This window comes from Amphibalanus amphitrite, unplaced genomic scaffold, assembly GCF_019059575.1.
Source record: "Amphibalanus amphitrite isolate SeventyFive unplaced genomic scaffold, NRLGWU_Aamphi_draft 000037F_arrow, whole genome shotgun sequence".
NCBI classification, from domain to species: domain Eukaryota; kingdom Metazoa; phylum Arthropoda; class Thecostraca; order Balanomorpha; family Balanidae; genus Amphibalanus; species Amphibalanus amphitrite.
Window position 1 is genome coordinate 87,048 of NW_024881533.1, and position 26,620 is coordinate 113,667.

The 26,620-nt window shown below is 54.2% G+C and overlaps 1 protein-coding gene across 3 annotated transcripts in view; it reads left to right on the top strand.

The window, feature by feature from the left end:
* Positions 1-294: 294 nt before the first annotated feature.
* Positions 295-26,620, top strand: part of LOC122372505 (histone acetyltransferase KAT7-like) — a 125,013-nt gene continuing 98,687 nt past the window's right edge. Inside the window, exons 1-10 of one of the 3 annotated variants that reach the window (XM_043349755.1) lie at positions 534-539; positions 1,146-1,149; positions 2,060-2,272; positions 2,697-2,992; positions 3,547-3,780; positions 4,148-4,386; positions 15,059-15,191; positions 16,018-16,145; positions 16,355-16,581; positions 17,135-17,321. In XM_043349755.1, the coding sequence (XP_043205690.1) occupies positions 2,079-2,272; positions 2,697-2,992; positions 3,547-3,780; positions 4,148-4,386; positions 15,059-15,191; positions 16,018-16,145; positions 16,355-16,581; positions 17,135-17,321 (1,638 nt within the window). In that variant the 5' untranslated portion in view covers positions 534-539; positions 1,146-1,149; positions 2,060-2,078. Of the gene's footprint in view, positions 540-1,145; positions 1,150-2,059; positions 2,273-2,696; positions 2,993-3,546; positions 3,781-4,147; positions 4,387-15,058; positions 15,192-16,017; positions 16,146-16,354; positions 16,582-17,134; positions 17,322-26,620 lie in introns of all 3 variants that reach the window. The other 2 variants (XM_043349746.1, XM_043349738.1) reach the window with 2 other exon arrangements.

The following is a 26,620-nucleotide window of genomic DNA, read 5'->3' on the forward strand; positions in this document are numbered from 1 at the left end:
AACAGCTCTCGTACGGCTTGATATCAATGAAAACTTGGTGGAAATTTCATTTTGTCCCCTTCGCGCAATATTTGAGAGCACAGAAGATTTCCCTTAACTTTTGCCAAGAACAATTTATGACAGCAAAGCTTTGTTTGTTTCAACGTTTTTAAAATTATCGAGCATCAGTTTGAAAAATTATGAATTCCTTAAAAATTTTACAGTGAAATTTATTTTATATTTGAAAATCGAAAACTAAGCAAAAATCAGTATAGGAATTTGTTAGCCCATAGTTAGCATTACAACTGCTAGGTAAAGCGCAACTTTTCGTTTGCACCAAAATCATTTATGCAACACCTTTTAAAATCTGTTCAAAACAAATCGATGAGCTGTTTTCAACTGACGCTCAGCACGAGTTATCGTTGAGTTTTTCGAGTTCGTTCACATATCATACAGCAAATGATGTTTTCGAACATAGTAGGTCATCGCCAAATGTTTTGAAACAGCATCACGTCTTACTACTGCTACACGTTTTTTGAAATAGGTAACTCGAATTGGAGGTGAGAGGGAATCAGAATTGTGTTTCTTTATTATGAAAAAAAACTGAAGTTTTACCATAAGTTGTAAGCATCACTTTGCGACATAAACAACTGGTAACAGATGATGGCAGATCTTGACCTGGCGGCAACTTGAACTGGCAAGGATGCCGGAGGCTAGGCCAGGCCAGACTGCAGAGCGCGGCAACGAGTTGACAAGCCCAGAGCTGCACCAGAGGGCTGTTCACGGGCCCTGTGTGCGGTAGGACCATACACTGGCTCCAAGCTCCTCCCATGGCGTCCCTATGTCAGCCTTCCGTCACCGCACACGGACCGCAGTGGTCGCTTGAGACCGGCCACGGAGATGGCTGTGTACGGTCCACCACACACAGCTGTGTGATGTCATACTGACTACCTATCCCCTGCTCCCAGGCCTGCTGCACACCCTGCACAGTGCACACACCACGCTCAGCAGTTAATGGTGCCAGTGAACATCCCTCAGCTGACCTGCTTGGTGATAAATCTGCAACGGCCTGCAGCAACTAGACTGGAAATCCACAACAGCCCATATTGAAAAATGTGTAGATTCTTTCACCACAAAATGTAAATGCTTAAATGAAAGTTTGATAGGTCTGTGGCCTGCCTCTTTTTGTTTCCTGTTTAGGTAGGTAACCTACTGTTTTATTAATTTTGGCTATTACAACAGTTCATTACAGTGCTATGTGGTGTTCCACAGAGTTCCAAGCAAAATCTGCCACAAACCACAGTAAAACTGCACCATGCAGCAATTGGTGGACTACCTGTGCCTCTGCCCCAACTCTGGGAGCTAGGTAGGTAGGTAGGTTAGGTTAGGTAGGTAAGGTAGGTAGTAGGAACTAAGTTAAAATCAACTTGCCTCCATCTGGCCTGTCATATCATCTCATGTCTGATCCCCTGGTTTGGATGGAAAAGTATAGCTGAAGAATTGATGAGGTGGTTCAGCCAGGCTGCCAGAGTGATGAATCTACACCAGCCTGGCTGGAACTTCCATCCACCAGGCCCCACTTATTTTCACTACTAAATGCATGCCACAAAATTTGGATTTCAGGTTTGGTCAAACACTTAGTTTGTGGTGAAAGACAACATGATCACAGGTTGGCCTTATCATGTCTCCTAGTATGTAGCTGGGGTGTTGTCATGCCTCCACTGCACTAGGTAAGGAGGCATCAGGAGTTTGCACGATTATTGGCCACTGTGGCCTGCAATATGCATGGTTTCATGAAACAGATGTGCTGCATGGTGGTCAGCCCTCACAATAGCACAGAATGCAAGCAGTACCCCTCAGAAAATATGCAAATGAAAGACCCAGCACCAACAAGATATTGTTGGAAGTTGAAACTATTTTACTTTGTGGTCCCCCTCCCCCTAGGGCAGGCTTTGATATTGCAAAGATGACCCCATTTATAATTATTGGAATTATTTATGAATGACACCACTGTCATATTCTCTCTTCCTGTCTGTCTTATCCCTTTCTTCTTGTCTCAACGCTCGCTCTCCCTCCCCAGGTCTGTCCCAGGTGCCGCCATGTCGTCCAGCAGCTCGTCCAGCTCCAGCTCCAGCTCGGACAGCTCCGGCAGCTCGTCCGACTCGTCCTCGTCCGACACGGAGCAGTCGGCCGGGTCGCAGCGGTCCACCCGCCGCTCGCCCGGCAAAAGTCCCAAACCGCAGCCGGAACGGCGCAAATCGTCGGGCGGCTCCGCGCCGGCTAAACCCACCAGGTGCGTGCGGCCGTGCTCACTGGGTCAATGGGAGTTTGTCCGACTCCTACCAAAACAGATTGGATTCCCTACGTCTACTACATACATAGGTTATTGAAGTGATGCTCATTAAGGCTGCCTGGCACCTGCATTTGCTGCGTTTTCAGGAACAGTTGCCAACGTGGCCGTTTTCGTTAATCCGTGTGGTCACCCAGCTATGCTTGTGCTCCTGTCCTAACCTTCAGAGCAGTGCAGCTTTACATCTTGGTGTCTTTGGATAAAATCGTAAGCACTTGAATTCATCGCCCTTGTTTGCTTCATTGCTCCCCGCCCCCAGCTCTCCTGGCTCATTTAGTCACTCCCCTGACCTCATCTCTCCCGGTCCTTCACGTCGTCCGACCCTTCCGCTTCCGTGGCTGACCTGTGGCGGTTCTGGCGCGGACAGGTCAGAGGCGCAGTCCAAGTCTGCCAGCCGGAAGGCCAGCTCCACGACCGGGTCAGCTGCGGGACGCTCCGCCACCTCGGCGTCCGCCGCCCGCGGGCCGCCCAAGAGTCCGGTGCGCCGGGCGGCCGCCGACTCCAAGGCAGCCAAGAAGAGCATCTTCAGCCCGGACGAGAGCAGCGCCAGCGAGGCAGAGACGACCAGCAAGCCGGCCGCCAAGGCGCCGCCCAAGAAGGCCGGCCGCAAACCCAACGGGCCGGCCAAAAACTCGTCCCTGTCGTCCTCCAGGGCCTGCTCAGGTGGGTGGCGGCGAGACGCTGCGGAGCCGCGCGGCTGTGGTGTGTTGAGCCTACCGGGACTGATTGCTGAGGGCTCTCCAATTATGTTTGGATATTCATTGAGTGCTGTGAGGTTCTGCTGGAAGTAGATACTAGATACCGATTCCATTTTCGTACTATTTGAAGTGGGCAGCACTAAGTTGCGTGAAGTGCATGTTTCGTCAACCAGCGGTGAATTGACGTGCTGGAACGCCGCACGCCTCCCCCGATATCTGACGGCTCCTTAGTGCTAACATCGCACAGTCCGGTGTTCCTCAGTGATGGTGCTGATAATTCCGACAATCCGGTGTTTCTCGGCAACGGTGCTGATATCTGACGGTCCGGTGTTTCTCGGTGCTGATATCTGACGGTGCTGTGTTTGTCAGTGCTGATATCTGACGGTCCGGTGTTTCTCACTGCTGATATATGAGATCTGACGGTGCGGTGTTTCTCATTGCTGATATCTGACGGTCCGGTGTTTCTCAGTGCCGATATCTGACGGTGCTGTTGATATCCGACGGCGCTGTGCTCCCCAGGCGCCGACAGCGGCTCGTCGTCGGCGGCCGAGGAGCCCGATGGCGGTGCCGCGCCGTCCACCCGGCTGCCGGCGGCGGCGGCCCCTGCGCGGCCCGCCGCCGCCAGCTCGGCCACGCCGGCGGCGGGCTCCTCGGACAGCGAGGCGGTCCGGCGGCGCACGCGCAGCACCCGGCCCTCGCGCTCCCAGCTGAAACGGAGCACCATCTACAACACCGACTCGGAGTCGGAGACCGGTGAGTAGGGACTGCCTGCTGCCGGCCGCCGGACTAGGGGAGCGGGCCGCAGAGCCATCTACAACACCTGCTCGGAGTCGGGGACGGGAGTGGTGGGTATACTGCGGACTACCGCCTGCCCGGCACGGGGCATTTGGTCGAGGTGGGATCAGTGTGGCACATAGCCCGTGCTGCTGAGATTAAACATGGCAGCTACTCACAGGCAGCTGCCAAGTATCCACATAATCATGCCAATAAATGCCTCCATTTAGAACTGCACATAATAGAACGACTGAGCAGTGCGAATGTGGCCGGTTTGCAGCAGCTGTGATGTGCTGAGATTTGTGAGCTATCCCGCCGCCCCGCCCCGCCCCGCCCCGTCCCACAGCGGACAGTCAGCAGGGCACCAAGGGCCCGCGCAAGAAGAAGCGTCTGGGGGGCAGCGGGCCGGCGCCGCCGCGGCCGGCCGCCGATCAGCCGCCGCCGCAGCGGCCGCCCACCATGGGCGAGGGCTCGTGCCCGGTGCCGGGCTGTGACAGCAGGGGACACCTGAGCGGCCTCTACGAGCGACACTTCAGCCGCATCGCCTGTCCCGTCTTCCACCGCACCACGGACGCCCAGGCCAAGGTACGCCGCCAACCGTCCCTACCTCCCCCACTACTCCGCATTGCAGGCGCACAGGTCACAGTGGTACGCCGCCGGCCGTCCCCCTCCCCTACTAAATACTTACTACAGACGTACACTGTACAGGTCACAGCGATACGCCACCGGCCACTCGGTATCATCCATTTCCAAGTCATGTGCCATATAATGCGCCGTGAAGGTCAGGCTTGCCTTCTCATCATTAATGTCCTGGCTGGACTACAGGGTGTCCCAGAATTGACCGAACACTGTTTATCAGCGTATAAGATGAGGAAAAAATGATTTGCACATTAGTATGCTTGTCGTTCAATATAGTCAACTAGGCCTGCAACAAAATGACATAGGTATGCAATAGACGCGTTCTTTACAAGATTAGTCGGCAATTGCGGATAAATGAAACCCCATGCTGGTTTCAGTTGTTTTACGGGTCTCCCGAAAATGGTTGTAGGCCGGTTTCCATTGACCTTTTGCCGGAAGATACTGCATATATTTTCAATTAAATTTACATCCAAACCGTTCCAGGTAATAAGGCATTCTCCCCCAAAACGAAAAATTCTGCCCACACCACTGTAACGTTGTTTTTGGCATCGGAAATAGAGAACCTCCATGCCTGAACATGGCGCGACCTTTGGCTTCCAGCAGATTTGGTTTCCAGAACGAACCCGTTCATGGCCATTCGGTTGACGGCAGCCAGTTTTTGTAATGCTAGAATGTGACCAGTGGTACTCTCTTGTAACAGTCATGTTTGGAGCATCACATGAAGCTGAATGAGTGAACTATGGCTCAAAATGTCTCACACTTTAATTTTCGATGGGTGTCTGGCCGTCTCCGCTGTTGTAGCGTTGTCGCCATCTGACGTCCAAACAAGACTTCTTTTGGCGGTGCAAAGGGCAGAATACCTCAATTGGATATTCGTAAGACCACAAAATGTGTTTCAGTTCACTTTTGTGTCCAATGTAATATGATTTTGGCTAACTTGCAGCGATTTGCTCTGCCTTTTTGTAAGTTTTGGCATCCTTTTCATTCCAAAGGTCCCAAATTCCTTTTTTTGTTGACGATAGGGGTGAAAAGTGCATTGATGTTTTGTAGCTAGTCCTGACCAGTTGTTAACCCGCGCCCTGCTGGGGGGGGGGGGGGGTGTTTGAACACCCCCCCCCCTTGTGGTTTTTCGCGAATATCTCAAAAACGGCGGCGCTCCGCCATTTTTGGTACACCTTATCATACATCAATTCTACACATGTTGTGAAAATTTCAGACCAAGGTCATTCAAGGTCAGGTCACCAGGTCACTTGAAGTGACCTCACCTCATAAAAAGTTTCAATGTCTGTCATAGCTACACCGAGTGACCGATCGCTTTGAAACTTTCAGCGATTGCTAAGAGCAATAGCATGTACAAAATGTATATCTCAGAATTTTGATATCGATGACCTAAGGTCAGGTCAATTTTGCGACCTCCCCATTATAAGTCAATGGGAGAAAATTGAAATGCGCCTCTTTTGGACGAAAGACATTATAAACACTCCCAAACACTGAATTACAAGTGGTTTAGTCACACTGAACATGAAAATGGTGTCCGTGACCCCTGTTTATGCCCTGAGGTCATCTTAGGTCACGAATGGTATCTAACAGTTTTTCGCAAATAACTTTTGATAGAGGCATGCTAGAGCGATGAAAACGCCTTAGATGTGTTCAGCTCGACGATACGGATCGACTGATATGCAACATGACCCTTTCCGGTCAAGTCATGACCTTGACCTGAGGTCAAATTTTCAAGTTGACCTTTCAAGGTCAAGTTATAGTTCATTCGATGCGTCTTGACGAGAGGAACACGATGCCGGTAAAAGTAAGCTCGTACAAGGCTTGGGTCAAAAGTTATTGCAGAAAAACTGTTTCCGAAAAAATCGGCTATTTTTGCAGTTTTTGCCCCCTGCAGGCAAAACCGTTGACGTTAGTGAAGGATTCGTTATGTCGTCAGCACGTGCGTGTTATCAAATTGCTATGAGATGACGGATGAATACAGGCCAGTGATCAACATGCATCTAACGTGTTTACAAGTATTATCTAAATACTAAATACGTTTATATCCCTCGCAGGCCTTTCCGGCCCAGTATCCTACATGGCGCGGTCGGTAGATTAACAGGTAAAGTTGAAACTTGAATAATCATGGCTAATGCTCCCACCTTGATCACTTTAACTGACGCGCAGTTCCAAGCGCTACTGACTCGGGGACAAGGTCCAGCGAAATCTAGCATACCACGTCCTCAGATAGGACTGGACGCCACCGATGAAGATTGGCGCCTGTTCAAGTTTCAGTGGGACCGCTATAAGAGCGCAGCTGGTCTAGCAGACAACTGCATGACACAGGAACTGCTCTCGGCCTGCAGCTCCGAGCTGGAAAAACGACTCTTTCAGCTGCGCGGTCCCAGTCTGATGAATGACAGTGAGGAAGAGTTGTTGACGCACATCAAGTCTGTGGCCGTCCAGGCACTTCATACGGCGGTGCATCGTCGACAGTTCCATGAGATGCGGCAATTCGAGGGCGAGGACATAACACAGTTCGTAGCCAGACTGCGATCTAAGGCCGCTCTATGCGAGTTCTATGTCAATGCCCACCGTCCTCATGCTGACAGCCAGGAGCCTGGACCACTGAGCTACGAAAACGACGTTCTGCAGACTCAGCTTGTTGTAGGACTCTATAACCAGCGTCATCAAAATGAGATACTGTCAGCTGTGGACCGTTATCCGGGCTTTGATGCGAAGTTCCGGGCGCTGCAATCTATGCAGGCGGCCGAGAACAGCGAAAGAAAACTACATTCTGCGACAGACAGACAAGCTCCGGCAGTCAGCTCAGATCTCATAGCGGCTCACGTCTCTCAATATCAGCGCCAGCAGCGGCGCTCCGTCACCAAACCGCCCGACGGCGACAGTCGCCGGGGTCCGAAAGTCATGCACTGCAAGTGGTGTGGTGACCGTCACAAGACAAACAACCCGCGTTTCCAGGACCCGGTTTGTCCGGCGCGTGGAAAAATATGCGGTCGCTGCAACAAGCTTAATCACTTTTCTTCTGCTTGCCGAAGCGGACGCCAAACTCAGATCAGCAGTGAGTCGGCAGATGATGTATTCGCATCAGACGCATCCGTGCATACAGACGCATCAGCCGACCAAGCCACAATCAGCAGCTCTCCCGAAACGGGCAGCACCGCTACGGCCACCACGGACAGTTGCTCTGCGGCGCATGACGCCAGCGCAGGTAACACAATTCCTCACATGGAATGGAACGGCAACGAGTTCACACCAGCGCAGCCGAAGTCGCATCCAAACCTACCAATCACGGTAACAATCCTGCATGACTCTCACGCCAAACTGGGCAAACGTCTGACCACACGAGAGCACGCTAGAGTGCCAAACGGAGCGCGCACCACAGCGTGTGCAGACACAGGGGCGATGACATGCTCGAGCGGCCCAGAACTCCTCAAACTGCTCCACTGCCCTGAGAGATACCTCCTCAAGACATCTCACCGCATCCACGGGGTAACGGGCATGAATCTAGACGTGCTTGGCTCACTACTCCTGCGCATTGAAGTCAACGGCAGAGCCACCAAACAGGTAGTATATGTCTCTCGTAACACGAGGGGCATTTACCTGTCAGAGAGGGCACTCAAGGACCTAGGAGTGGTGTCTCAAAGTTTCCCCGCTCCTTCATCCTCCGAGCCTGCCGCCTCGGAGACTGCCTCTCACGTAAAAGACACAACCAGCGCAACACTCGGACAGAAAAGAGCCCCATGCGGGTGTCTGGAGAGATCGGCGGTGCCGCCGCCCCCGGACAAAATACCATACCCGGCGACGGAGGCCAACAGAGACAAAATCGAACAGTGGATCAAGATTCGCTACGCAAGCAGCGCGTTCAATACCTGTGAGCACCAGCCACTGCAGGAGATGTCGGGACCACCAGTTGAGATACATTTTACGCCTGATGCTGCTCCCACCGCGGTACACACACCTATCCCGATACCGCATCATTGGAAGAAACAAGTGAAGGCAGATCTCGACCGTGATGTCCGTCTCGGTATCATAGAACCCGTTCCGCCAGGCACACCCACCCGCTGGTGCTCAAGAATGGTTGTGGCCCCAAAGAAGGATGGATCTCCCCGCCGAACAGTCAACCTCACAAGCGTAAACGAAGCTACCCTACGGGAGACACATCACACGCCCACGCCGTTCAACCTGGTATCAGACGTACCGCCTGGAACGAAGAAGACGGTGCTGGATGCTTGGAATGGATACCATAGCCTGCCTCTCGCCGAACAGGCACGGGACGCCACCACCTTCATTACAGAGTTCGGAAGGTACCGATACAAGCGTGCTCCCCAAGGATTTCACGCGTCCGGGGACGCGTACACTCGCCGCATGGATGACTTAACAGCGGATGTGGAGCGGCTGAAAAGATGCGTAGACGACTCCCTCCTTTGGGACCGGTCGCTTGAAGATTCGTTTTGGCACACAGTTCAATACATCACCCTCTGTGGCGACAACGGGGTGGTATTCAACCCGTCTAAGTTTATTTTTGGAGCAGATACCGTAGATTTTGCGGGATTCACGATTACACTTGGAGGCTACAAGCCTACTGAACGCCTCCTGAGCGCGATTCGTGACTTCCCGACCCCGACCAATACCACGGGAATCCGAAGCTGGTTCGGCCTTGTCAACCAAGTGTCATACGCATTCGCGCAATCCAAAGTGATGGCGCCTTTCAGAGAACTGCTGAAAACCAAGACTGGGTGCAAGTTCTACTGGGACGACACTCTGGATCAGCTATTCCAGCACTCCAAGGATGCAGTCGTCCAATGCGTGGAAGACGGTGTCCGGTCGTTTGAGCCGCATCGCCCGACCTGTCTCTCCACGGACTGGAGTAAGACGGGCATCGGTTTCCTGCTCCAGCAAAAACACTGTCAGTGCAGCATCGACCAGGCACCACATTGTGGACCCGACCACTGGAAGCTAATCTTTGCGGGAAGTCGTTTTTTAACTGAAGCCGAATCCCGATACGCCCCGGTCGAGGGAGAGGCCCTGGCGCTCGTTTATGGGCTTCAACAGTGCCGAATGTTCGTGTTGGGGTGCCCAAGTCTGACTGTTGCCGTTGACCACAAGCCGCTCGTAAAGCTGTTCTCGGATCAGTCGCTAGAAAACATCAAAAACCCACGGCTATTCAGCCTAAAGGAGAGGTCTTTGATGTACCGGTTCCGGATCAAACACGTGGCAGGAAACACAAACACGGGTCCTGATGCTGCTTCACGATACCCGTCTCCAGCCGCAGCGTCGGGATCCACGGCTCTGACGAGCACGCTGACAGACGTGTTTGCAGCCATACGAGCGGAGCCAACAGACCGAGATGTCAGGTATGCAGACGATCTCCACAAGTCGATGGTTGCCAGTGCACAGGTGTCACCTCTGACAGCGGACCAGAACGGATTCCGAGCCATAACTTGGGACCTTGTAAAGGACGAGTGTCTCATTGATAGCACGAGCGTCGAGCTCGTCAACCTCATCGACAGCGGCTTCCCGGACTCCCGCACTGCGGTCCCAGACCACTTGAAGATATTTTGGCCCATGCGACATGAGCTTCACCACCTGGAAGGAGTGCCGTTCCACGACAAGAAAATTTTCATTCCAAAGTCTCTTCGGGTGGAGGTCCTCGACTGCCTGCACTCTGCGCACCAAGGAGAAGTGGGAATGAAGAACAGTGCCAGGAACCGCTTCTTTTGGCCGGGCATGGACGCCGCGATCACGCAGAAAAGGATGCAGTGCAGAGTATGCCAAAGAATATCCCCGTCTCAGCCAGCCGAATCTCCACTCGAGTCGCCAGTCCCAGAGTTCCCGTTCGAGATGGTGTGCCTTGACTACTTTGAGATGATGGGGCACCATTACATCATCTATGTGGACCGCTACTCAGGCTGGGTCAGCATCACTCGGATGGTAGACGGCACATCAAAAACGCTGGCAACAGAAGTCCGGACATACTTCGGCCAGTGGGGGGTTCCGCAGATCATTGAAACTGATGGGGGACAGCCATTCGGCAGTGAAGAATTCCGAGCGTTCCTGAAGCGCTGGGGAGTGAAACACAGAATGTCATCGGCATATTTCCCTCAAAGCAACGGGCGTGCAGAGGTAGCTGTTAAAACGGCGAAGCGCCTTCTCCAGGAAAACACAAGTAGGTCAGGGCATTTGAACACAGATCAGGTTACCCGAGCGCTGCTCCAGTATCGTAACACGCCCGGCCGCGGGGCATCGCAGGAGAGTCCAGCACAGATCATCTTCGGCCGACCGCTCAGAGATGGCCTACCGATGCCGTCCCATGCCCGACCAGAATGGGGAAAGCTGCGGGATCTCCGCGAGCGAGGCCATTCGCGGTTGCACGCAAAGGTGACCGACAGGTGTCTGGAACCACTCAGCGTAGGGGACGTCGTGCTCGTCCAAAACCAGCACGGTCCCAAACCTACACGCTGGGATAGAACCGGACTCGTGGTGGAGACACTCGGTAATCGCCAGTACAGCATTAAGATGGACGGAAGCGGCAGAATAACTCTGCGGAATCGACGGTTCCTCAAGAAGGTGCAGCCCATGAACCCAGCTCGCACGCCGGCCACTACCGCCCGAGAGAGGGTCACAGCGGCTACTCCACGCGCCAGCGAGTCCCTGGGACGACCCACCTCTCAGCATCGTCTCACCTCTCAGTACATGTTGTCGCCTTCACCATGCCGCCCCGTGCAGAGATCAGTCAGCGACGCACCACGAGAGGTACACAACATGGAGCTGTCACAGCCACCGCCTGCGGCAAGTCGTCACGCGACTCCGCCTTTGAGCTCCAGAAGTTCCTCAACGCAGGAACAGCGGCGCGCCCCAGTCCAAGGGGTAGGTTTGGATGTCCAACCGCCAAGTTTAGGTGCACCACGACGCAGCGCACGCGCTAGAATTCCGACGCGGCGTCTGTCGATGACGCTCAGTGGACAGCGCTACACAGAAACGGAAGTTACAAGCATTGCGACCCTACGTTTCTGAAGTAGGGTCACAGGAAGGGGGAAGGGCATGAAGGATTCGTTATGTCGTCAGCATGTCCAACCGCCAAGTTTAGGTGCACCACGACGCAGCGCACGCGCTAGAATTCCGACGCGGCGTCTGTCGATGACGCTCAGTGGACAGCGCTACACAGAAACGGAAGTTACAAGCATTGCGACCCTACGTTTCTGAAGTAGGGTCACAGGAAGGGGGAAGGGCATGAAGGATTCGTTATGTCGTCAGCACGTGCGTGTTATCAAATTGCTATGAGATGACGGATGAATACAGGCCAGTGATCAACATGCATCTAACGTGTTTACAAGTATTATCTAAATACTAAATACGTTTATATCCCTCGCAGGCCTTTCCGGCCCAGTATCCTACAGTTAGGTCAAATCTGAGAAAGTCACTCAGAAAGGGCGTTAATAGGGCTATCGAATGCGCTTTTCCGCGGCGCTGTAGCTCTATTGGTTCCCGAGTTATGCGTGGGCTTCTTGGAAATTGTCGACATTCGACCTGGAAATCGGCGAAATTTTGCCTTCAATGACCTCTGGTGACCTGACCTTTGACCTGACCAAAAATTTGACCGAAGTGATTTCCTCATTATTTTTGACGCTCTTTCGAACGCCGCCTTCCGCGTATCGCTACGTGGCCCAGGAGCCGAGTTAGAAGGGGGGGGGGGGTGTTCAAACACCCCCTCCCACTATGGGACGGACGACCTCCAAAATGCCCATTAAATCAGGGAAGCCTTAAAACAATATATTTTTGGTGCTCTATGAGGTAATTTGGTGCGCTGAGTCCAATTATGATGCTTATTTCATCGTTAGATGTTAACCCGCGCCCCGTAGGGCTACCGGCGGACCCTACCACCCGTAGGGGGGGGGGGGGCGTTTCGCCCCCCCCAAGATCTCGGAAATTTACCGGCCGATTTTCAAAATTCAAACAACGTTCGATAGCCCCACCCGGGAACTACCTTGTGACCGAATTTCATTGACCTAGGTCAAACCGATGACGTCACAGGTCAGGTCAAAGGTCATATTTTCACCGTTCACAGGCATTTCAATAAATGTGTTGTGAAATCGAGTAAATTGGTAAGTTATTGAAAACCATCGATGGTACATTGTTCGTCAAACACATACTTCGCTATCTGAGGTCACTGATACCAGGTCAGGTCACAGAGGTCAGGTCACTCGGGGTCACAATATGAAAGTGTCGTGTGATACATGTTTTATGGTCCATTTTACATGACAAATGCGATTATGTAGGTCAGGCAGCCTTTGGGGTCAGTTTAGATTATGTTCCGGTGAAGGTCAGGTCAAGGTCAGGTCAAATTAATAAGGTCAAATTTCAAAGTTGATATTTTTGCATAAAATGGGTATCCATTCGATGCAGCTTGTCACGGGGAGTCCAATGGTGGTCTTTGTTTTGCTCTACGTGGTCTAGAATTGCTAAAAATTGAGTTTGAAAAATTTGACGTCATCATTTTTGAAGTTTTTTCGCTATAACTTGGCCAAAAAAGGAGATATTGATCTGAAATTTGGTATGTAGATAGAAGACGGTAGGTACTATGACATATATCTCGTTTTTTCGAAACTCAAAAAACTTTTTGGATTTTTTGGCTGATATATCCAAAAAATTGCATTTTTAATTTTGGGGGGTTAAAATACAAAAATTTCAAAATCTGAGATAGCAGTTTTGTAGCCCTGTCAATTCTACACCTTTTATGTCTTGATCATTTTTCTGTATCTTCAAAGCTGTAGGCCTACCAGCTCTTCTTGCAAAGGTCTTTTTTCGGTCGAAAATGGCAGAACATGACGTCATTCTGACGTCATTTGTGGCCAACCTGTCATAGCCTCTGGAAAAAATTTTTGGTCACAATGTGTAAAATTGATGCCCGGAGCGGTCCTGAAAGTTTGGTGGCGATATCTCCAGCCGTTTAGAAGATATCGACGGAAAAGGACAAGGGGGGCCGTTTCGGCCTCCCCTACGGGGCGCGGGTTAACTAATGGCAGTTACGCTGCATATGACGTCACTCGATTGGCGTACTATGTCATTATTTTGTGTTTGACCTGCAACAGAGGAATGTTTCGGTACTTGGAAGCATACGCGAAGATTAAGCATCTCGCGATGTGCTCTCCTACGCACTCGAATGCGAACTGAAGTCATTGTAACGTGGCAGCGACACTGAACGTGGCTTGTCACCCAAGCTGAGCATATCATCTTCACCAATTGCCGTGGCCTTCTCATAATATGACACCAAGCACCGCATTGTCCCTCGGTCATCGGAGACACGGCGGCAGGGGCGGGTGCCCGCCAGCGACAGTAGAGTCGGCCGGCCCAGCCACGTCGGCGCGGCCGCGGCCACTTGTACTCGGCGGCCGGCCGGCGTGTATACGATGACTTTGCACTGGAATATCTCAAAGAGTAGCAGATAGTAGCACGAACCCTTTGGAGATCAACTAAACAAGGTACTGGGAATTCTAAAATCGGCAAAAATGAGACGGTACTCCGTGGTACTTTTTTGTAGCCATACACTTACTTATCGATGTTCAACTGGTTACGACAGCTTTGTGGATCTTATTTCAAATGCACCAAATCTGCAAAAAAAAATCACTCGAAGACTTCGTTAACAGCTCACATGTTAGCCAATAAACAACTTGTCAACATGCTACCAGTATGCGATGAAACGATGAAAACTACCAGGCTCGGTGACCGACAGAAAACAGTCATATAAAAACGCATTTCAGTCAGTGACCGCTCCGGTTATCATATTGTCGGATTTTGAGACAGTTTTTGACGGTATTACAGATGCCTAATCAAAAAATAAATACCACCGCTGCATCCGCACGTAAATTCTACATCAGAAACCATCTTTGCAACTGCAAAAATGCAATCTTTGTTTTTCGATTAAGTGGGCATTCCGGGGGCCATCCGTCCCATAGTGCCTCCCCCAGCAGGGCGTGGAAATCCAGGACCCCCAGCCGGGCGCGGGTTAAGCTAGCTTGCAGGTAGATCGGTGACGTTTGCTGACCATATCATGGCAACCACCCGCTTGACGACTGCAGGTGCGTGCTCCGTTTTGGCCTCGCCCAGGCTGGTCAATCATGTCATACCTTGCTCTCTCTGGCTTTGCTCGCTGATGTAACTGCGCTTTGCTTACTCTTACCTGCTTGCTGATGAGCTGCTGGAGCTATCCTGAAGGAACCATGCCGAAAGTCCGTCTGCAAAGTTCAGAACTGCAGTTGATTCACCATGGTTGCCTTTTGGTGGCTTAGGCTAAAAAACGGAAAGGAACTACTATTTGTTGACTCTGTATAATAATTGACTCGAGTCGTGACCGGTCAACAAAAGCGTACTGTCTCCAAGCTCGATAGCTAAGGGGTTTCTTATAAACGTATGAAGCTTCTATCTCATTAGAATCGGGCGTAATCGTACTTTTGGCCAGAAAATAAGTGTTCGGTCAATTCTGGGACACCCTGTATGCGTCTATCTTCACCTGGCTCAGATTGAAACTCTGACTTGTCAGCTGTGTCGTTGCTGACCTGACCTGACCTGACGTACCCTGACCTGACCTGACCTGACCTGCCCTGACCTGACCTCCCAGGACCACCAGCTGGAGCGGGAGATCCGCGCCTCGGACCGCCAGAAGGCGCTCAACAAATACCGCAGCGGCCAGGTGACCCCCGAGCAGAAGAGCTACGTGTCGCGCATCACCGGCCAGCGGCGGCAGTCGACAGGTACGGGTACGGGTACGGGGCAGAGATCCACGGCCGACAGTCGACAGGTACAGGCAGGGCAGAGACTCATGTCCGGCGGTCGACAGGTACGGGTAGAGATCCGACGACAGTCGACAGGTACGGGCAGGGCAGGGATCCGCCGACAGTCGACAGGTACGGGTAGAGATCCGCCGGCAGTCGACAGGTACGGGCACTGGGGAGGGATCCGCCGACAGTCGACAGGTACCGCGGGCACTGGGGAGGGATCCGCCGACAGTCGACAGGTACGGGTAGAGATCCGCCGGCAGTCGACAGGTACGGGCACTGGGGAGGGATCCGCCGACAGTCGACAGGTACCGCGGGCACTGGGGAGGGATCCGCCGACAGTCGACAGGTACGGGTACTGGGGAGGGATCCGCCGACAGTCGACAGGTACGGGCACTGGGGAGGGATCCGCCGACAGTCGACAGGCACGGGCACTGGGGAGGGATCCACGTCCGGCAGTCGCGTACGGACAGGGTAGCGGTCCGCCGACTCGCTGCTTGGTAGCTGGTGTGGGGGGCTGCTGGTAGTGGACCTGAAAAGTGAGACCGTTTCTGATGAATGGGGGAGTGGTTTCAATCAGTCTGAAGCGAGGTTTATTTTATTGGGAGTTACGGGTATTGGGCAGCGTGGTGTTGTGAAGTCAAGCGGACCTTTTGTTCGGGCAGGTAATACTGTTGAACGTAACGTGAAGTATTTCGTGTAGAAGAGCTGGACTCGTCTTTGCTGCTCGGCCGGCGGTCCCTATGTCCTGTTCCGTCCCGACCTGCCTCCTCTGACCACGGCGACCCCTCTGACCCCGCAGAGAACATGGACCGAAAGCCCGAGGTGATAGACGATGACCGGTCGCGGGAGATCGACCTGGACAGCCTGGCGCCCAGCTACGACCTGATGCTGTTCAGGGAGGCGCAGGCGGCCGCCAGCGCCCAGATCGTGAGTGCTGGGTGCGGCGCGGGCGCACGGCGGGTGGGACGGACCGCGGGTTATAACTATGTGCGTGTTAATTGGTCGGCAGTTTGACAGTTTGTCTCTGCTGACCTCTCAAGTCGCACTAGTTAGCTTCACGCCAGTCTCACTGCTTCACAGATGTTAATTCAGCAATACTTCGCCAAGCTGCTAACCGTCCGCCCTCCGTCCCGCAGGAGGACAACCTGCGTAACCTGCCCGACACGCCGGGCCTGCACTCGATCGAGATGGGCCGCTTCGAGATGGAGGTGTGGTACCAGTCGCCGTACCCGGAGGACTCTGCGCGCGGCTCGAAAATGTTCATCTGCCAATACTGCCTCAAGTACCTGCGCTGCCGCACCTCGCTCGAGCGCCACAACGCCAAGTGTGTGTGGCGCTTCCCGCCGGGCGATGAGATTTACAGGTAGGTGGCGCTGGCGGCGGTGTCGAAGGCCGCACGGGGATAAGGGGCTCTGTGTGGCGGGGTCGGCGGTGGTTTTGGGTATGGCAAAGGGTGACTGGTGACATGAATATCATCATTCATCTTGCTTGTTTACTAGCTATTGATTGATAAGTAAGGCTTGATGTCTTAACAAAACCGTGCTAACACAGTGGAGTTTCGTTGCGCTGAGTTTTCCAAAACGCGTAAACCATGTATCTGTCTGTCGCCTGTCTGTCTTTCCGACTCTTCCACCCACTCACCCACCCACTCACCCACGCACCCACTCACCCACGCACCCACTCACCCACGCACCCACTCACCCACGCACCCACTCACCCACGCACCCACTCACCCACGCACTCACTCACTCACACACTCACTCACTCACTCACTCACTCACTCACTCACTCACTCACTCACTCACTCACTCACTCACTCACACACTCACTCACTCACACACTCACTCACTCACTCACCCTCTCACTCACTCACTCACCCTCTCACTCACGCCCTCCCTCTCTTCCACCGCCCTCAGGAAGGACGCTCTCTCGGTGTTCGAGGTGGACGGCCGCCGGTTCAAGTCCTACTGCCAGAACCTCTGTCTGCTGGCCAAGCTGTTCCTGGACAACAAGACGCTCTACTTTGATGTGGAACCGTTTCTGTTCTACGTGATGACGGTGGCTGACTCGGAGGGGTGCCACGTGGTCGGCTATTTCAGCAAGGTCAGTCCCGCGGCGGCCGGAGGGTCACAGCCCGCCCGCCGCCGGCCAGCACTAGAGAACACGTCAACAGCTGCGCAGGGGCCCCTGCAAATAACTGTGCCTTGTTGATGGCTGATGCAGTTGTCTTGCTTATAACTTCCAACAATTTTTATTGAAATTTTGTTGAGCACAAAATTCGTGATTGGTTTGGGTAAATTTTCATGACATTGAAGTCGTATGGCATATTTCTTGGACCCATTTGGCATTCTAATTGACTAGCTGTGCGGATTATTGTCAGAAGTATACTTTTGCACAAGTTAAATCGGCGATAAGCATGCAAGGGCATTGGGCATTGCACAATCTAAAACACATGTAAGAACACGTTTATTCGCTCGTCGTGTCTCTGTTCGTCACGCTTCTCTCTGTTGGCCACTTCAAACAAAGGCTGGCTAGAGATCGACTAGGCCGGCCGGCCGGCCGGCGGCGTCACCGGCAGATCTGGGCCGCGCCGGCCGGCCCTCTCGCCGTTTTTACCTGCACCGTGCAAAAACCGGGGCCGATGCATTGGGTTTTTACGTTGCGCGCGGGCCGGATGTGGTGCCAGACGGCGTTTGGGTCGGCCGGCCGGCCTGATTGGTGTGCGGAGACTGTGTGAACGGCGGGCGGCAACACCGGCCGTCGGGCGGCGTGGCGCCACAGTGAACGATCGGAGCACAATGACCGTCCGAAACTGGATATCTGCATTAAAAACATTGATGAAAAACACAACGCACGGGCTGTCATTTATTTTGTCTCCGACATTTGTAACCCTTTCCATCTGTTCTCGGAGACGAATATTGAAGAAATGTGATGCTTCGAAAAATCGAAATAGTGTTGTTCCAATTGCGCCTCCGATTGGTCAGTGTGCTTGTCTTTCATTGTCGACTCTGATCGTGGATCATAATCGTGCGTAGCTTTAAAGTGGCCTTTGGTGGGCTGTTACATTGGCTATTCATTCCCCTTTCTCATTGCTGAATGCTGGCTTGAGTCTCTCTTCTGTGGCCCGTCTGACCCCTTCAGGTGGTCTGCGTCTGACCCTGGTGGTGAGGTGCCCCGATTTACCGAGGACTCCGCTGCTCCCCGTCAGACCCGGCGCGGTGCCCCCTGTGACCCGGCGAGGTGACCCGGCGAGGGTGCCCCGCTCCCCGCCGGCGGCCACGTGGGCGGTCCGACGCCGTCTGGCTGCGGACGGGGCCGGGGCGGGGCGGCACGCGTGCTCTGTCGCCGAGGTGGCCGCCGCCCGTCCGGCGCGGTGGGCCGCCTGTGCGACACGGCGCCGCCAAGGTGACCCGACCGCCCGCCGCCCGCCGCGGTGACCTCGTGGGTAGGCGCCGAGCTTTGGTCTGCCGCTGGACGGCCAGACGTCAGCCCCGGGCGCCGCCGAGTGGTCGGGCCGGTCGGGTGCCTGACCCCGGCTAAATGAAGCCGTCAGGCTAGACCAGAGGCCCGCCGCCCGGCCGGCCAGGCACTCGAAGGGCATTATAGACATTTGAGTCATACAACATCCAACTCAGCCAGAAAACTAAGCTCCGAGACAGTGCACATTGAGCTCGCATAGTAGTTCATGACTGAATATATGAGCCTTAGTATGATTGAACTGCGCCGGCCGCCATCACCTGTCAGTAATCAGCCGGTTTGGAAGGGATGTCTAATGTCCTATATTGATGCCGTATGCTGGGATCGCCCGCTGGTCGGCGGGTGGTCAGGCAGCCTGTGAAAGGACGTGTCGGTATCGCTGTCCTTCCACCCAGTCGATTGGAAGGGAGGGTCAGTGGCCCACGGACATTGTATCCGTCTCACAGCACTGGACGGGATGGACAATGGATTAGTCAGTGTCCCCCTAATGGGTAGATAACGGATCATTATCTGTCGCACCGCTCGGCACCAGAGAGGCTGTACCTTCAGACAGCGACTGAAAGGCACTCGGCTTCGGCCTCCGACTCTGGACCATAAACCTTTCACGGCTCTGCCGCCCTGAACCAGACAGTGGCAGTTCATCACGAACTGCCGGTCTCCGAGCAGCTTGGTCGCTCCCCGCCACCTCATTATAACCGCGGACCAGCGGACACGTCCGCTCCGGGTCGGCAAAAAATGCCGACAGACATTCCAGCAGCTCGGCCGGGACGCCGAGCGGTTTGGAGAGCGTCCGTCGCCGGCCCGCAGAGCGTCCTCCGCCCTTGAACTGTCCGGCGCGGCGGGCGGCGGGTTCACGGCGGCCTTGGCGGTGTCGGACGCAGCGGAGCGGCCGCCGTCTAGCCACTGGAGCTGCTTAGCGTCCTGCGCCGCTGCCCTGGCCCGGCCGGCCGCCTGGGGTTGCCGGCCGGGCCTCGACCTATGTCAAGAGGGCCGAGCGGCGCTGGTGTGGCGACATCCCATTACTGGCGGTGGGCATTGGAGCTGCCGTTAGACTGTATGCTTGTTCATCGCAAACTTTTTGCAAAGCTGTATGAACACTAGAACACTCAAACTGACTTGATTTTGTTGATGGCTGGCTACCGCACCTTTAGCTTGTGCGGCTTCGCCAAATGACACCAGTTTTTATGAAGAATTAAGCATTCGCTGATTTCGGGTATGTCATTCTCAATCAGGGTCTCGCCGGTCGCTGTGACCTTTGCCGGCGGACATTGGGGAGAGGTGAACGAACTGGCGAGCGGGCACAATGGCGCGACAAAAAGCTGCCGCTGGTGCCGCCGCGGCAGGCCCGTTTTTGCGCGGATCTGTGCGGTGCTGGCGCGGCCTATTTGGCGGTGACGGGCCGGCTGACAGACTAAAATGGCCGCTGGCGCAGCACCGGAGCAGACTCTCGGTCCGCTCCGGGGCAGCTGTATGGGTGTAGGGCGTGGCAAAATATCAGTAGCATATAAACGTCAAATACTCAACTGAGCTGTACAGATTGGAGCGAAATTTCTGTCTGTAATGAAACATTCTGAAAACTGGAAAAGAGGTGTTTAGAAAATGGGCGGTAATGCCGCCAGAATCGACGCTCGTTGTGTGAGTAGTTGTGTCCGTCTCTCTGTCTGTCTGTTAGTCTGTCTGTATGTCTGTCTGTCTGTCTGTCTGTCTGTCTGTCTGTCTTCTGCGTGACTGGCTGCTTTTCCTCTCTGATTCCTCCCAGTCTCTCTCTCTCTCTCTCTCTCTCTCTCTCTCTCTCTCTCTCTCTCTCTCTCTCTCTCGCTCCTCCCTCTCTACCCCTCTCCCTCCCTCTCTCCGTTGTCGGCTCGGTGACCTCTGGCTGACCTTGATCCCTGGCGGCCCGACGGTCGGCGATTCTTCTCGGAATTCGGACGGACAGAGGTGGGACGCAGCCGACAGCCGGCAGCCGGCGGCTCTCGGAACTGCGCTGTCCTCGGCGTCTGCGCCGCTCTGCCCGCCGCCACTGCGTCAGACCACGCCGCCGCTGCGTCAGACCGCGCCGCCACTGCGCCGTCCCGGGGCCGCCACTGCGTCGGCCCTCTGACTACTCCGTTCCTGATCAGCGGGGTGAAATGACATTGACTAGGGCCTTACTTACAGCGCACTTCCGCCAGTCTTTGTGGCAAGTTCGGCAGACTTTTGGAGCAAGCACACGATCGCGAGTTTCATCTTCCAATGCTTTCGATATGACTTGGACTGAAACAATATTTGTGTGAGGTAAGAATTAATTCATGTTTGGAAATATGCGGACAAAGAGATGAGACATGTGGATAAGGACTGGGTGATACGGGAAGAGAGACTCGCCCGTCATGCAGGGCGGTGGCGGCGGGCGGGCAGGTCCGGGCCCGGACGGTGGCGGCGGGCGGGCAGGTCCGGTCCCGGACGGAGGCGGCGGGCGGGCAGGGCCGGTCCCGGGCGGTGGCGGGTGGGTCGTCGATCGTGGGAGAGCGGCGGCGGAGGCGGCGGCGCGGCCGCAGGCACGTCCGCCGTCTGACGGCCGGGCCGGCACGTCCTGTCTGGGGCGTCTGCACCGTCCGATGACTGTCTGGGTCGTCTGCACCGTCTGATGTCTGTCTGTCTGGGTCGGCTGTCCTCTGTCTGCACCGGCTGTCCGCCAGCTGAGGACTGTCTGCTGTCTGCTGCCCTCACAGGCTGGCTGTCCGCTGTCCAGCCTCCGACAACTATGCTGTCTGGGTCGGCTGTCTGGGGCCTGGCTTCCAATGCTGGTGTGCGCCGGCTGTTGTGCCTCGTTGGTTCTGGTCTGTTTCTTCCGCCGATCCCGGACGGTACTACTACTTACCTCAGCCGCTAGATTGTGAACCTCACACGAACACCTGTCGATTGCTGATGTAGTTCGGAGGCCGTCCTCCGCCGCAGTCCGTCTCCCGTGTGAGGCGCAGGCGGCGCTCCGGTTCCACGGCCTCAGACCGGACCCGGATAGAACGGCTACAGACCCACAGCTCTCTGCCAGACCCGGATCACAGGCAGACCCGGAGAGTCACAGACCCTCCCCAGACCGTGCCGGGCTCCGATGGACCCGGATCACAGGCAGACCCGGAGTGTCACAGACCCTCCCCAGACCGTGCCGGGCCCCGATGGACCCGGATCTAACGCCGCTCGCCCGAACCACAGCTCGCCAATAAAGGGTGTGAATTAGACAGCGGCCGTTCCACCGGTGACCACGCCGGCGGAGCGGAGCCAGACACAGGAAATGCCCCAGCCCCTGCTCCGGATATACATGTGCCTTTGTGGGTTATGTGCATAAATGCATATTTGATAAAATCGATAAATATATTTATTAACGCTGAATGATAAGAAGATAGTGCATCAAATGGCTGGCGGTCTGTCTATCAGTCTGTCTCTCTGTCTGTCTGTCTGTCTGTTGTATGTTATAGGGCCTTGGCTGTCTGTATGATAATGTGTGGCAGCAGCCCGTCTAGCTCAAGCCACTGTTCCAGTATGCTCTGAGCATCGATATTTGCCTTATCAAAGTGCTGGAGTAATGCCGGAGATACTGGCTTTTGATGATTGGACAAACTCCTGGCCTCCTAGCCATGACCCGAGCTGTCGTTCCTCAGTTTGATAACCTGTCTACTGGCTAGGGGAACTGAGGCCTGTCTACTGTCTAGGGGAACTGAGGCGCACAGGCACAGGGTCCGCCAGTTTCCGAGTTTCGCCGACCGGTGCCGCCGCGCTCAATCGACGGTTGGTGACCGGCTGTGCCATTAGCTGAGTTATGAGTCGGTGAAACGGGCACGCCGAGTTGATTGGTCTTTGTGTTGGGGTAGGTTCGCGGAAGGCTGCCGGTCATTTCCTCATGACCCCCCCCCCCCCCCGACAATTTATCGCTGTCCGCAGTCTGCACCGTATCGATTCAGCCGGCTATCGGCCTGAGGACCACGCGGGACCCCATGACAGACCGAGGTGGACTGGGTCCTGTCGGTACCGGACCAGCCGGCCGACCAGTCTGGCTGGACCGGCCAGTGCCTGGTTAGATGACCCGTGTGTACCGGCCGAACCCTGGGCCCGGACCCGGTTAGACTGTTTGTACCGAACCGAGCCTGTTTGGCTCGGGTGTCGGCCGGTCCGTCCCTCCCGGCTGGACGTCTGCAGGTCGGCCGCCGGTGTTTGTCGCGCCCACCCCCTCTGGGGCGGCGATGACGGATGGCGTCTCCGCCGCCCGCCGACCGGCCCGGTCCCCTATCTGGGCCGGTCCTGCCCTCCACCGTCGGCTCAGTATCGGCCTATCTAGCCCTGACCGGCGGCGACTCTCGGCTGAGAGGGCCGTCGGTCACCCACCCGGGCGGCGACATCGATCGGCGGGCGGCGGCAGCCCTCTCCGCACGGAGCTGACACGTGCCCCGCTGCCATCGGCCGCTCCGGCGCGGCTCCTCTCTGCCGGCGGCCGGCAGGTGCTGCCAACTGGCGGCGGCGGCGCGAACCACGATCAGCTGACGCGCCGCCGGCCGGCCGGCTGCGGCGGCTGGGGCGGCTGGGCCGGGCTCTCCGTCTGCCGATGGATGGATGGCCGCTGTCGGGCGCCGGGAGTTGTTTACCGGGCGGGTGGCGCCGGCCCGCTCTCCGATCGCGCCCTGATCTGTGTCTTTCCGACGGAGGGGGGGGGGGGGTGGGGTGACTGACAAACACGGGCGCGGGCGGGCCGCGCACCAGCTGTCGCCGCCCGTCCGCGTGGCCTCCCGTCCAGACAGCGCCGGATCAGCTCCTCAGCCAGACGGCCCAGGCTGCGGACGCGGCTCGGCTCTCCACAGAGACGGCCAGGCGGTGTGGTTCAGCCCTGACGGTGACGTCTGGGGCCGCAGCTAGTGACGAATAAAGCTGCCCGTTCAGGCTGCGCCTGTGACGTGAATTACGTCAAAAGGCCCAACTGGTCGTGATTTGGACTAGTAAGACAATGTCACAGATCATGTTGAATGGTGTCTAATATGGCATCTGTGGTGCAGACTGCAGACGAAACTTGAAACGATTAAGCCATGAAACAGCAAGAAGCACCTCACTGCAGCGTTTAGAACAAGGAACACGTAAACATTTGGCTAGCCTGCAGCTGTAAAGATTATCACTATTTTGCCCTGAGCAAACCCTTCTATGAGAACTGAGAAGTTAATCGCACATTGGCTTGGTAAGGACTAAGGAGTTGATCATTTTAGATCGTGCTCTAAGGTTGACACTCCTAAACATAATAACACGGAACAAAAATGATAGACGAACGCGTTTCGGCTAAATCACCGTCATCAGCGTCTAAAAGGAGAGCAAGAGGCACACATCGAGCAAATATCACAGTTCAATCGTTTTGATTTTTACATACACTTTTAAACAAGCATGTGACAATGTGGTGGTTACATTTCCTTTGATAAAGTTATTTGATAAAGTTATTATACTTGTCTCAACTGAAATACTCCTAAACATGTTTTGTATCCGCCAGTCCCCAGCGTCCATTGTGTCCGCGTTGTTTTATGTTTCCACTACTGTGACTGTACCTCCCTGTTGTGTCTCGCCCGTGTGTTCCTTCCACGTTGTCCGCGCTTCTCGCTGTGTTCGCTTGTTGTGTCCGCCCGCGTTTCGCGCTGTGCCCCCCCCCCCCCCCCGGCCGGGGTTTCTCGTGTCCGTCCGTGTTTCGCGCCGTGCCCCGGGGCCGCTGGCTGTGAGTCTGTCGAAGCCCGCCACGTGTCGGCCGTCTGTGGCCGCTGAGTGACGCCGGCGGCTCATCCCCTCGGCGGGTCCCAAAATACCGCACCAGCCGCCCTCCGCGCCGTCCGGGCCTGTGGGCCGGGGGGAGGGGGGAGGGGAGCAGCAGCACGTGGTGGCCCGCCGGGGGACCGCCCCGGGCAGGCCACGGCCGCACGCGCCGCACCATGCTAGCCGCACTGCTCGTCTAGCGGCGGCGCAGCTTTGGCTGGGGTCGTGTGGAAAGGAAAGGTATCCCACGCCAGGCTTCAAGTTGGGCTGGATTCTCTGTAACAAGTTAAAGTGGCCTTTCAGTTGCTCCGAACACATGCCGTATGACGGGCTGCGGTGGCTAACTGGTTATGTTTGGCTATGATATTGTCCCACGACCCATACGAACTTTGAAACCGTTTCTGACACTGCCCACTGTCCAGTATCCAGCCCGGGACAGTCGACGGCGATCAATGATAGCGATCATACTCGATATGGTTGAGTATCCCGCATGGATGGACGATGGAAAATCGTACGGTTCGGGGCTGCCTCCCTGTGTGACCATTTTGTTGTAATTCCGCTTCCAATGGTCTGATTGGCCATACAGCATTTGGAATTTGGAAGAACCAACGTTGCAGTCGGTTTGGAATTCAATTGGCATTTGGTACATATATCAGCATTAGCGACTCCCTATGTCTGGTACAATAGTGGTCTATGTACGGGGGCATAATTGTTGACGGGTAAGGTCGGGTCTGCCCGTTTGACCAGCTCCGTGGCACCAGCCGGCCGTCTCCGTGACATGTCGACAGGAGACGGCGGTGGCTCCATGGGCCGGCCACTAATTGACGTCCGACCCTCCGGCGGCGGTCAGCTGATTTCCGGCCGGGCGTGTCCGTCCCGGGGGGACCACGCCCCGCCGGTCTCTGGGAACGGACGGTTGGCGGCGTTACCGGGAAATTCCCACCCGTCGGGCGGTCGCCAGACAGCTTCCGTTTCTTAAAACAAACCTTTGGTTTTATATTTTTCTTGGCTTTCGTTATGTATTTTTTCCATAAGGCAAGGCTTTGGTTTATGCTTTTGATAAAACAAAGCCTTTTCATTTTTATTTTTTCATTAAACGAAGCTTTGGAATTATGTTTTTAATAAAAACAACGCTTTGGATTTTTTTCTGTGCATTGTGCTGTCATGTTTTTTTTTTGTTTTTTTTTTTGCAAAACGGTGTGGTTTTCTTTTTCCTTCCAAATCTTCGTATTTCTGCTATATCTGCATACAGGTATATATGTTCCCAAAGCATTTGCTTTCTTTGTCTTTAGGTTTATACTATTCTTTTTAGTTTTTTATAACTACTGTTTTAATGGTTCCTCCACTATAAGGCTTACTTTCTAAGTTCAACTTTTATGAAATGTGAAGTTCTGCAGCGTAATGAATTGAAAAGGAGCTGTAAAAGTAGTGCAACATTCACCGGATATCTTATGCATGCGCATTGCGCACCGCATAGTAAGTAAACCTTCATTTTATAAAAGCAAGCATTCCAGAAGCATACAAGCACATCATGCTTTACCTTTTAATTATTTACACATTTGTTTTTCCATTTTTATGTACAAACATATTCATATTTATATTCCTTACACTCGTACATAGTGCATATTATGTGACTTAGTACAGGGTGTCTAAAAAAAATAGTGTCACGGTTTTGAACATCTCCCGTTTCGTATCCATAAGGCCTACATCATTCAAATTTTCCAGATTTAGTGGCAATGTTTTGACATTTTATGTGGTAAAATTACAAGTTCCTAGGCAGAATGGTCTTTACACTAGAACAAAAAAATAAAAAGCTCAATATTCGTGCATTAGGAGATGGTATACGTCACATCCTGCCGTCGATCCTGAAGAGTCTGAGCTCCTTTCGCCTGATGAATCCAGAAACAAGCTCATCAATACATTTTTGAAGCCTTTATAGGATAAACACCGTGTACAACACAACTGCCATCTGGAGCACAGCAGCAAGCTGAAACACAGCCACAAACATGAACAACGTTCAACACTGATTGATTTTCAGACGACGCGAGTTTCCATGCCTCGACAGTCGAAGGCATCTTTGATGGCAAAATCCTACACTCGGTTTTGTTCCGAAACACATAAAGAGAAGAAGGGATAGCTGATAGACAATTATAAAGTTCCTACTCAAACGTGCG